The sequence below is a fragment of the Carassius gibelio genome, chromosome A12 (assembly GCF_023724105.1).
Source record: "Carassius gibelio isolate Cgi1373 ecotype wild population from Czech Republic chromosome A12, carGib1.2-hapl.c, whole genome shotgun sequence".
Taxonomy (NCBI): Eukaryota; Metazoa; Chordata; class Actinopteri; order Cypriniformes; family Cyprinidae; genus Carassius; species Carassius gibelio.
The window spans coordinates 19,787,173-19,800,267 of NC_068382.1; the positions used below are offsets into that span (position 1 = coordinate 19,787,173).

At 36.3% G+C, this 13,095-nt stretch overlaps 1 protein-coding gene across 1 annotated transcript; it reads right to left on the reverse strand.

The window, feature by feature from the left end:
• Nucleotides 1-10,214: 10,214 nt before the first annotated feature.
• LOC128025418 (ADP-ribosylation factor-like protein 3) lies at nt 10,215-12,801 on the reverse strand. The gene is made up of 6 exons (XM_052611765.1): nt 12,647-12,801; nt 12,080-12,223; nt 11,530-11,646; nt 11,398-11,448; nt 11,127-11,312; nt 10,215-11,052 (listed from the first exon to the last, which is right to left on the reverse strand). The coding sequence occupies exons 1-6, from the start codon at nt 12,647-12,649 to the stop codon at nt 11,005-11,007; spliced, it is 549 nt and encodes a 182-aa protein (XP_052467725.1). The 5' UTR covers nt 12,650-12,801; the 3' UTR covers nt 10,215-11,004.
• Nucleotides 12,802-13,095: the final 294 nt, after the last annotated feature.

Sequence of the window (13,095 nt, forward strand, 5' to 3'; positions counted from 1 at the left end):
GTGAGCAGGGTTTCGTCCCCCACCCCTCCTTCGGGTTTTCTTTCTTGAAAGGATGTCAGATGCCTGACTCTTAAATAGCAGCTCAGCATTTTTAGTGCATCACATGGCAAACAGAAAAGAAAGACTGAGATATTTGTAGATCGGAGCACAGAATAGACAGACAAAAAGGAATAAGAAAACATCTGGCTTCTCTGAAGGCTGCACAATTTATCAGTGCACTGCACAAAAAACGCTTCTGTACGGCCAGTTTCCCCATCGGAAAAGACTGTATATGACTGTTTGCTAGTAAGTGCTACTGCTAGCAAAGAGCACAGCCGTCACACTAATACAGTACTTCTGAATATGATGCAAGGTGAAATAAAGGTCAATGCTTGAGTGTTAATATGAGCATATGAATTGTATGTGTCATGACATTTGATTCGTTTAGGGAAGTAACTGGCAAAAAGTATAGAACCATTATTCTAACTTAGCTACATTTTTTACTAGCATGACAGTAGTACAGCCATTTTCAAAATATTAATACTTTTTTTTTTCTTTTAAAGTGTTTGCAAACCAAATGTTATCACATAAAATATTATATATTTTGAATGCATTATTAGTTTTGTGCATAACAATGTGATTAATCGCAGACAATAATATAATTAATCATGATTTAAAAGTCATATTGGCGGCACTGAACATAAACAATGCCACTGAACCAAACCGAACTCGTGGATGGACCTGGCGAAAAAACGTAGTTCACTATGTTGGGATAAGAAATCCCAATGTAGCGAACCAGCAAAGGACCAGCATAAATCAGCAAAGGATCAACATAAACCAGCAAAAGGACCAGCATAAACCAGCAAAAGGACCAGCATAAACCAGCAAAAGGACCAGCATAAACCAGCAAAAGGACCAGCATAAACCAGCAAAGGACTAGCATAAACCAGCAAAGGACTAGCATAAACCAGCAAAAGGACTAGCATAAACCAGCAAAAGGACCAGCATAAACCAGCAAATGACCATCATAAACCAACAAAGGACCAGCATAAACCAACAAAGGATCAACATAAACCATCAAAAGGACCAGCATAAACCAGCAAAAAGACCAGCATAAACCAGCAAAAGGACTAGCATAAACCAGCAAAAGGACTAGCATAAACCAGCAAAAGGACCAGCATAAACCAGCAAATGACCATCATAAACCAACAAAGGACCAGCATAAACCAACAAAGGATCAACATAAACCATCAAAAGGACCAGCATAAACCAGCAAAAAGACCAGCATAAACCAGCAAAAGGACCAGCAAAAGACCAGCATAAACCAGCAAAAAGACCAGCATAAACCAGCAAAAGGACCAGCATAAACCAGCAAAAGGACCAGCAAAAAGACCAGCAAAGGTCCAGCTTAAACCAGCAAAGGACCAGCTCAAACCAGCAAAGAACCAGCTCAAACCAGCATCCCCGCATCAAAACATACTGTACCTAACCAGCATATGATGTTTTTTTCAACAGTTCAATCGGCAACAAAAGAGCAAACTCCTATGGATCTTTACCACCTAACTTACTAAGTCCTTCTCTGATTTAGCAGCTTACACATGTTTTCCCCCCCATGGTTTAGACATCATAAATTAGCAGAACAATGTTTTCAGTAGTACATTAGCCTGTAATCCATGCTGTTTTTTACATCCGAGTATCTCCTATATGGCTGCACATCCGGGTAACTGACCAGAACGCATACTAAGCACTCTTGATACTCCTACTATACTTTTACATAGCAGAAAACTATGTAAGTAGGCTGTGGTTCGAATTTCAGCAAATAACAAGTTTGACATTAGAAAAAGTTGGTTTTATGATTTGTGACCATTTAAAAGACATTAATTGCTATATTTATATAGTCAAGATGACATTCATCATAAAGCAGTGTTGCTGTTTATTATAATAATATTGCATTAAATGGCTTATGGTTAGCTTCTTTTCCTTAGTAGCTTAGCTTGTAGTAGCTAACTCGGTAGCTTCAGACGATACATTTACAAACACCGCTTTTTTTGTTGTCAATGTGACTGAAAGTGTCTTTCAGTTAAAAGCTCTTGTGTAGTTATCATTCTTGGTGTGAACAGGCCCTAAGTACATACTAAAGTACATACTTTACACCAAGAACGATAACATTAATTACAGTAGTTCCCACAAATGTTCAAGTTCTTTAAAATAGTTTTTACTGTACATTAGCAAAAAAACAAACAAACAAACAAAAAAACCCTTCTGAAAGTGATTCCTACAATATTGTTCCTCTGTTTCGTTATCATCATAACTGTGGTCTGGACTTCCCTAGTTGAATGATTATTAAAGTGTATGTTTTAGTTATCGTTAGGGCTAGAACGATAATCATAATGATAATTATTCATCATCTGCTGCTTTGAATGCTCAAACTTTTTAAAGTCAGGTGGATTCTGATTGGATCTCAACGTTTTTATGTTTCTTCAGCTGAAAAAAAAAATAATTCTGAAAGTAATTCCAACAATATGGTTTCTTTATATCATGTCAGTATCGCTAAGCTGTGGGATGGACTTCACATAGAAATAAGATGATTATTAAAACTTCATAATTATCGTCAACCTTTCAGTGTTTGCAGCAGTGATCTATCATAGGCTACAGCTTTTTTTTTCCTCTGGGTGTGGCACTCTGAAATATCTCACAAACAGTTTTAATGCCACTAGCGACTGCCTTATGTTCTTTTGGTGTGAGTTCTTCTCATATGGTTTTATATTCAGTAGCTGCTTTTGAGGATTAATGTAATCAGAACTTCTATTAGAAGGTCTCGGAGGAAAATTGTTGTCTATTATTTGATGGAAAAATTTGCTCTTAGGCAATGATACTCTCTTTTCTCTCTAAACCGGTTTTCACGGTCCAAAATACCTCGGCTGTCCACTGCCACTGTGATTTGTGTGTGAATGAGAGTGTGTGAGTGTGTGTGTTGGCTCTCAGTGTTATTGTGAGCTCCCTTAGCTGTGCTTATGAGAAAGAAACAATCCGTAGTGAAACTATTTTACAGGAGGAAACTTTGCCCACAAAGCCCAGAATATCTTTGTGCACTGGGCTATTTTAACTGTCTTGAAATGCAGGCACAGGTTATAATCCTAAAAGTCCAGCTGAGCTCGGGTTAACATGTGGACCCTGGCCTCCAGCGTGTGCCTTTTTTTTTGCTGATGCCTGCCTCAAGACAGTCTTCTTCATCGTATGCCCTTTTTCAGCCCTCAACTGCGCTGAAGGAAGGAGTGTGTGTCATATCTTGTTGAAATGCCTTTGGTCATATTTCAGAGGAATCTGTCTCTGCTGGCACCATGAAATTATTCGCCTAGCCCCTGCGGTGAGTTGCTTTCAGTGTGTGTGTGTGTGTGTGTGTATGTGTGCAAGGGCATTAGTGAAAAAGATTTTTATGACCTCAGGGCGTTACTTCATATGAATGAATCTATGTTGATGTCAGTGAGGCAATTTATATCTCCAGCAAAAAAAAAAAAAAAAAGAAACTAGTTAGAGGCCGGCTGCTTCCTTCTGAACGATCAAAGTTGTCATGCCACCACGTCTGTCGTCTGCACACTTATGCCGAGAATGTGTTGTTTGAGTCTGGAAGAATGACGGGGGAGTGGGTCGTCATGACGGGAGAGGCTGAGAAAGCCACTCTGATGTCTCACGGACGTGACAGCGGATCTGATGAAAGTGAGTTTGCCAGATGTCTTAACTGACGATTTGCTAGCTCCAGGACAGATGTCTAAGCCATTGAAGCTAATGATTTAAGACTTGATTTAATAGAAGTGGTAATGACATTAATCAAAGAGATGCTTTTGGTTTGGCAGAAATGTGCAGTGATGATACTGCAAAGTTAAAAGACTGAACATTTCTGTAAGGAGAGGGCCACCAGCTGCAAGGAATGGAAGATGCATCTTAATGCAGCTTTTTGATCTTTTTTTTTTTTTTTTTTTACACAGAATTCAGAAGCCATTGTATTTCCATAATGTATTATTTCGTATTTCTGCATGAAATTATATTAAAATATAACATACATATATATATATATATATATATATATATATATATATATGTGTGTGTGTGTGTGTGTGTGTGTGTGTGTGTGTGTGTGTGTGTGTGTGTGTGTGTGTGTGTGTGTTAAAAAGTGATAAATATATTATGGAGACAAAAAAATTTAATATTTATTTCTGAAATTTATTATATAATGCAATTGTACTAAATGTAGTGTTATTTCAGTATTTTATTTTCGTTTTTCAGTTTTATTTTAGTTTTATGTGCTTTTGTCATTTCAATTTAGCTTTAATATATTTTAGTTTTAGTAATTTTAGTACTTTAACTTTTTATTTTATTTCATTTAGTTGCCAAGGCACATATGAAATTTTGTACTTTTAAGATTTAAGGTTCAAGATTAAGTTTGCCATTTTATTTTAATCCAGCTTTACTTTATTTATTTTTTTTTATATTTTCTTTTAATATACTTTTTGTTAATAAAAACACTGACCAAAATTAAATGGTTAAATATTTACTCTTCATGATGTTATTTTTTTTACAGCCTATGCAAATTAGGTTTTTATTACTGTTAAAAATAGTGCTGTTATTGGACAATTAATCTCTTGATATCTGACCAGAAGCAAAAATAAATAGTTGTGTTACTCAATTTGATGAATGTGGAATAACAACATGCTTCATAAATTAAGTGCACACAATTATTATAATTTTTTTTTTGTGTGTGTGCCTATATAATGGTGGTACTACAATAGACTATTGAACAGTCTATGCAGCATTACGTCAAACAAGTGTGGGCTCAAAGGAGGACCACAGGGCTGAAGGCCACGTTTCGGACAGGGCCAAGGAAAGTAATTTCTAAGGTGGAGCAGATTATTACATTTTTATGAAAGATTCTGAAAATAACATTCACTGATGAATCATGCAAAGTAAGACAAAGAATGTGTATTAAGAAATTCAAATTGAGTAAATTCTGATTTCACATTGACTCCTGATTAATACCAGCTTTTTAAAGCTTTAGTTCAAAAGGAGAATGCCAGTTGTTTTTGCCTAATTTTACTTTTGAGACGAAGGGATTTTGAAATGCTCAGCCTGTTTTTAATACTTAATAGATCTCTGCTCTCTGTCTGTGCCCCTGGCTAGATTTATGTCATGGCTACTGCTTAAGGGGGCTGTTTCAATTTGACTGTTGTTTGATGTAAATGAACAGGGATTAGTTATTTCTAGCACAGGAAGGGGTTATGCTATTTTACAGATTTCCAAAGAGATTAGACATTATTATAAATCGTTTTTTGGCCTATTAGTGACTGTATTGCATTTTTTCCATATTATTTCTCACTTATATCATGGAAACTGGCATGGAAATTCTGTGAGTGAGCTCCATTAATATCACACCTGTGTGCCAGCACTGTTTTATCTGTTTTCTCCTGTATTTCTGTCTGCCGAAAGAATGAGCAGCAGGATGGCGGTGATGAGCTCCACTCCCCTGTGTGTGTCAGTGGAGATGCTGGGAACCCTGTGACCCAGATCATCCCTCCACACAGGCCCACTGTAATTTAACACCAGCCCCATCTCCCCCCTCCTCTCCTCTGCCAACCCTCACTGGGCCCAGTGATCTGACACAGACACCTGTGTGTCTCTCCTGGCGTTGCTTTTATTTCTTTCTCTCTCCCGCCTCCCCCCGCATCTCTTTAATCATTCCTCTCCCTCGGTTTGACAGCCTCAGTGATGCTAACGTGGGTGTACTAGCCAGAAAACTAAAAGAAAGAAAAGGTGAGCTCAAACACAAGTTGAAGACACATGGTCTTTATAATCAATACTTAGGAAAAATGTAACACATATGGAAGGCAAAAGTATTGGCATTGTGTGTGAGAATGAGCTTTATCATGGTGTGGGGGAGTGGACATTCCCTGCAAGATCTTTTGGCATGATTTGTTTGCTGCAGCTCTTTGATTGGTGGAATTTTCTGAACAGCATCATGGGTAATGTAGTTTTCCACCACAAATGTATCTGTTAAACATTATTATTTAAAATAATGTATCATTTCAAATAACAGAAGGCAGAAGCATCTTTTATTGCCAATAAAAAAAAGAAATTTTGAAAAATTCTGAAACCTGACTGTTGCACTATGGAAATAAAGCCGAGGACAAATAGAATATAGTTGTTGGTAGCCACTGACTTCCATAGTATGGAATAAAAAAAAAATATTAGAAGTATATGGCTACCAGCAACTGTTTGGTTACCAACGTTTTTCAAAATATATTCTTTTGTGTTAAATAGAAGAATGAAATGTGGGTCCGTAACTGATTTATACGTTTATTTTTATTTTTTGGAGTGAACTACCCCTTTAAGTCAAAAACAGTTCAACTTTTCAAAGCACATCTTCAGACTTCTGCATTCCGTCCCCTTCAACTGCATCTAGCTTTTTTAGTTTTTGAATGCTAGAACGCTGTCTGTGTGAACGGCTGCTAAGGCCTCAGGGTGGTTCTATTCATGCAGCAGCTGCAAAACAGCTGCCTGATTCCCATAAAAATGCACAGTAAAAAAAAAAAGGAACAAGAAATTTACTGTGCAAACTCCTCCCCCTCAAACCACATGCTTATGTATGGTAGCACACAGGAGCTATCGACCCTCTTAGACCGCACATCCAGAACAGCGTGCAGACTTACAGAACATTCCATGTGTTTCCAGAATGATAACGCTGTCATTAGGTGCACATCTGAATCTGCCGAGATGATCCCGATGATCTCCGATACCGTGGCGCCTGTGGAAAAGCTTGACTGCTCGGTGCAGGAAGAAGAGATCTGAGTGGGTGTTGGGCCTTTTGTGTCGGGCTGAGGTGCATAATTATGTCTCCTTCACTGCACCCCTCTGACAGCCAGTATTTTAATGGCACTCAGTAACAGAGGTGCTATACTGCCTGAACTGACGATTAAACCGCTGTGAGTGTTTGAGTCTGTGAGTGTGCTGATAAGGCCACACAACAAATCTCTGTCCACATATCCACACACATATATATATATATATATATATATATATATATATATATATATATATATATATATATATATATATATATATATATATATATATATATATATATATAATATACTGAAATGTATGATAATTTTATACATTTAGGGGTGTTCAAATATACAGGCAATCTGTTTTTGAAACTACAAAGGAATAAATCCAAGGCTTTCACTGACAAGATAATATCTTACTGAGTGTGTTAAAATCCAGCATGGTCATAACAGAAATAAATGAAGCCCAATGAGAAGACTATATCCCATCAAGGAGATAAAAATCAATGTTGCCCTTTAATTTGTGCAACTTTATAGGCGCAATCAGGCCCCTCTGAGTTGCTATGGTTATGTAGACTGCAGGATGTTTTTGCAAGAAAGCTGGTCTGAGCCTCTTGACCTTAGATAAGATGTGATCGACCACTAATCAAACCCTGGACTATTGCATTTCCATCATAGGAGCACATGCAGAGGAGCACCAACTAATTAACTAATGTGGCCTCTTGTGGTTTAAGTCATGGAAAATATCAAGGTCAGTCTGTCATTTTAGCAAAACGAGTGATCAGGACGTACAATGCACATTTTTCAATCTTTATTGTGTGATAATGAATAATGGTAATAAATTATCCCAATCATAATGAGCTTTATTGCCAGGTATGTTCACACATGCGAGGAATTTGTTTTCGTGACAGATGGCTACAATAAATAAAATTAAATAAAATTAAACCCATACACTGTTGCTGAACAGTTTGATATAATCAAGATTTTTTTATGTTTTTGAAAAAAGTTTGAAAGTGAAAAGACATTTGATGAAAAATAGAAATAAAAACAGTAATATTGTGAAATATCAATGATATTAAACAATATCTAGGAGGACCCACTGATTAACCTTTATTTAATTTTTTTATAAATTCTTTAGGACCACTAGGCATATTATTGAAATTCTAAAGCTAGACAAACCTATTCATTTAAAAATACTGTTAGAATTAAAACGAAAGAACATTACATAAAGAAAATGTTTTAATAAAACTAAAATAAAAAAATTATACAATTAAAAAATTATAAATTTAAATAAATATTTTTTGAGTGAATTTATTGCATGATTTGTACAGAGAAAATAGTCCCATCTTAAGATGGCAAGAGTGCATTCCATTGGAATTTGAATTATTTCTGAAAATAAGCTCTTTGATTCTTACGTTTTCAACTACATATTGAAGCCTAAATACAATCGGCAGAAGTAAAAAGCTACACGTGGTCGCATGACTTCAAGTCACCATCATCATGCCTCTGACTCTTTTAGTACTTATTTAAACATTTTCACTAAAATAGTTTGCCAGAGTAGAGTGCGATGAGGCTGTGAAAGTGAACTTGTTTTTCAGAACAAGTGAAAGCTATTTAAAAAAAATCACAAGGTAACTTGTTTCCAGGTTATAGCTTACAAAAAAAAAAAAATAAATAAATAAAAAAACATCCCTGCAGCACTCTATATGGTATGAGGTGCCAATAAGATTACAGTTACATATAACAACTCCGATATAAAAAAGCGGTTAACTCTAACTACCACAACTATTCTAAAACTAGAAGCCTAGGCCTCTCACTTCAATAAGCAGAATTCAGAAAGGTACTGTCTTTCTACTCTGGCTTGTCTAAGGGCCAGATGGAAGGAAAAGCCTGTGGACAAGAATGCTGGATGAGGGCTGGGTCCTTCACACTAGGATGCAGAAGGAGGTATAGAGGCCTGTCTAATTGCCTATTTCAAAGAGCTGGCTGGCGGAGGATTTATTCAGGCTTAATAGAGCCTGCCCGTTTCACTGAGGGTGCACATGTCAGCTTGCGAATGTCACTCAAAGATGCTGAGAGCAGGAACCGGAGGGAGAGGTTGGGTGTGTTCTCATTCAAGCTCTCGGGCTGTTAGCTATTCAGCTAGCATGGTCGCAACTCACCGATCTTACTGGAGAAATACGTTCAGAATTGAGCAAAGGAGAGGGGGAGCTGGAACAAATGTTTCTGCTTGTCATTGGCTGCTTTTTACACAAACATTAGAGACAAAATGAGATCCTTCTTTTTAAGAGACCGAGCCTGTTTTGCTCATTAAAGATCAAAGCACTCAGGCCAACTCATTTTGATTTAATTAACTGGAATCGATTTAATTAAGATTAAGGCTTACATTTGGGCCATTAAAAATGTAAATGCAAAAGAAAATCTACTGACTGGGCAGCTCTGTAATCATGGTTTGTTCAAAGTTTTTTTTGTGTCTGTGGCAGCAAACACAATTACCATCACACTGAATAACAAGAAAAATAAAGTGTAGCATACATGTTATATTGGCTGTTTATTAGTACTTATAAAGCACATATTAATGCTTTATTCTTCATGATCATATTCTAGATCTCTACCTAAACTTAACAACTACCTTTTTAAATATGAATAAGTAGCTAATTAGCTAATAAACCCATAGTTATTAGTGAATATGTGTTAGTGTTAGTCAATATTTTTTATAGCCAATTTTTTAGTTATATTGTGAAATATTATTATAATTAAAAATAACTGGCTCTATTTCAATATATTTCACAGCAATTTATTACTCTGAATTTTTAGAAGGCATTACTCCAGTCTTCAGTGTCACATGATTTTTCAGAAATAATTCTAATATGCTGAAATGGAGCTCAAAAACATTTCTTATTATTATGAAAAAAATGAATTATATATTTTTTAATTAAACATTTTGCAACATTATGTCTTTACTGTCAATCTTTAACACATCCTTGAATAAACATATTGATTTTATACACACACACACACACACACACACACACACCCTCAAAGAGCAGTGAAACAATAGAAAATCAGGAACTAGCAAACAAAATGATTAAACATGGTCAATAGTGCCACCTATATAACACTTATGAATTATCAATTAGTATTAAATTTGTCTTTAACTGTTAATATAATAACATACAAAATATACCATGCACTTTCAGAATGGCACTGGACAATAAGCCAGATCATGCTGTTGTCAACACTATATGTTGTGAGAGTATATGTGCAACTGATATCCATTGGTATAAACATTGGCACAATGACCCCGTTTCAAATCAACCAAAGAAAATTAATAAAACAGAAACATAAATGTATGATAACTTACTCTAAAATAATTCTCAGCCAATAAAACATCACATCTTTTCAGTATTTTACTCCGTTTACTTCAGTCATTTCACACACATCACAACACTCAGAGACGCTACAGAAATAATCTTGATGTGATGACGACAGACATCCTCTTGTACCATTACAGCTGTACAGGCCACTTACATTATAAAGCTCTAAGAAATTCTTAAATGCTGGATTTGTAAAATTTGACAAATATATGCAGAAAATAATTTGATATGTGGAACATTATTTACATTCAATTTATGGTCCCCTTTTCTTTTGTATATATTGATGTTTTTTGTATGTTGCATTTGGGTACCGCAATTCTCATCTCTGTTACTCTTAGGAACAATTACAAAAATATGACCTTAGATAGAGTAACAAGAGTTATTTCAGTGAACAATGCCAGTATGGAAGGACAACAGTTGAAATGAATGATGAAGGCTGTCACTCTTTAAATGTCTCAGTAACAAAATCCTCTAAATAGCTATAACATTCAATATAAAAACACAAGTCATTCATCTCAAGAAATCTAAGCAGAATTAAGTTTTGAAATGTACTAAAGAAAACAAATCAAAAGTGAAATCAGATGGATGTACATTCTTAATTTTCAGTTTAAAAGACTAGTGAAAGGATACTGTTAATTTCAACTCATTGTATGGATGCAGGACAAAGTAAGTCCAAACAGAGAGGCAAAAAAGAAAATTTAAATAGTTTTGAAAGGATGCCTTCATTTCCTATACCTACTGACAGTTTTTTTTTTTTCAAAGTTATGGTTGTATTCCCTCCTGCGTGAAAGCCAGGGTAGGAGAAAACAGCTCTATTTCCTCTTAGCGTTCACACTCTTGCAGACCCAGTTCATGCCATCCTGAAACAACATTGGAGTCAGTTAGTCCAAATACTGTAGTTTGTGACTAACAACAAAATGTAATCCAAACCAACCTGGACTCCTTCTCCTGTGAGGGCAGAACAGGACTGGATCTGCCACACTCGGTCTCTGATAGTGTGCAAATTCAAACCCTCGGCTATCTCAGACGCGGGGGCTGCCGTGAGCAGGTCCTGCTTATTAGCAAACACCAGGACCGGGACCCCGCTGAGCTTTTCTTCATCAAGCAACTCAGCCAGCTCCTGCATGCAGATCAATACACTTAATTAAACACTGAAAGCTGAAATGGCTTTGAATGGCGAAGAAATAACAGTGACAAAGCATCACCTGTCCCGTTTCCTCAAATCTTTTGCGGTCTGCGCTATCAATAACGTAAATCTGAAATCAAAAGGAGTGTCTTATTAACAACGTGTTTGGAATCAATTGTGGGATTAATTTTTATCGGACAAATGATCTCACCAGTACATCTGTGTTCTCAAAGTAGTTCCTCCAGTAGGGCCTGATCTTTCGCTGACCACCGATATCCCACACATTTAATTTGAATCCTTGTGATTGGACGCTCTTGATATTGAAACCCTACAGATAAGGAAACAAACAAACAAACAAAAAAAAACAGTTGATTCAGTAAATGCATGTGCCATTAACTCTGATTGGCTTAATGCAACCATATGGTGGCCTTTTTTTCACACATGCCCTGGCCAAGACTTCTAAATTGCCTAAAACGTCTGGGTTTTTGGGTTTGTTTTCCTATTTACATGCTCTCTACAGTCCTCATATATTATATATGCACTCATTGTTTTGACTGTTCTCTGTACATCCCACCTTCTCCCAAGCCACGATTGGTCGATTATGTACAATGCCTGCATACTATTGGTCAAACTACTTTTCAACCATTATATTCAGCAGGTATGAAAATAACAGTTTAAAGTCATTACCTGAACATTTATGACATTTCAGAAATTACTAACCAGGACATTTTCGGGAATAAAGAGCAATTTTTGTCACCCACCTGTGTTGGAGTAATATGGGTGATGTCTTCAGACGCCAGCTGTTTCAGTAAGGTGGTCTTGCCTCCGTTGTCCAACCCCAGAAGCAATATCCGCACCTCCTGATCGGGGGTACTTTTAAGTTTCCGTAAAATTGATAACAAACCCTAAAAAATAAAGTAAAAAGCGCAGATTATACAATGTTCTGAGTTTATGCAATGCACGCAGCATGACGTCATACGCACGAGCACACGCAAACATGTTTCAAGACGAGCAACGAATGCTCAAAGAATATGTAATTAAAGAAAATAAACCTTGACATTATTTCCCCCTGAAATACGCATAAAAGAGACTTTAAATGCAGTACATAAGCGATTCTCGATAAGTCGTGACACCTGAACAGTCCTGCGAGCTAATCTCATCCACGACCGAGAACCGCTGCTCATCTTTAATACCGCTTGATTACAACAAATCCACAATTCTCCAAAGGCTAACATGGTATGTGACAGGGATGAAAATGTTGTTGTCACCAGTCTCAAACAAACACGTCTACAGGGAAGAATATGTTTATTGTAAGCGCTTTAACTCACCATCTTGTGATTCTGCCTCCCTGAGACGCCGCTGAGGGTTACTAGGGAGTGACGTAGTACACAAAAATACGTGCATTCTAAGAAGGGTTAAAAGCGACGTAGTACACGAAAAACATTTAGCTCTAACCAATTTAAACTAACGATTACAGGAGTTATACTAACCATGTCGATTTCAGTCATGTATTTAAGCTGTTGAGGTTATCAAATCCAAAGCAGATGGTATGTACACAGAGATTAAATAACATGATGATATAAGAGAATCAGTGTAATAATAAATAAAGTTTCATATAATTACAATAAATTCCATTATACATATTCCGTAATATAAAATATATTGTGTAATGTATATACAAAATGACTTCAGTAAAAGTATCAGAACGAATTGGTTGAACAACTTTTTATTAGTAAAACAATAAAACATATGTAACAAATAATTGAACGAATTGTTC

Coding starts and splice junctions, on each gene's coding strand:
- LOC128025418 (XM_052611765.1), bottom strand. Junction 11,313..11,397: donor GATTTGAGGAAACGGGACAG/GTGATGCTTTGT, acceptor ATCTGCATGCAG/GAGCTGGCTGAGTTGCTTGA. Junction 11,053..11,126: donor TCACAGGAGAAGGAGTCCAG/GTTGGTTTGGAT, acceptor ATGTTGTTTCAG/GATGGCATGAACTGGGTCTG.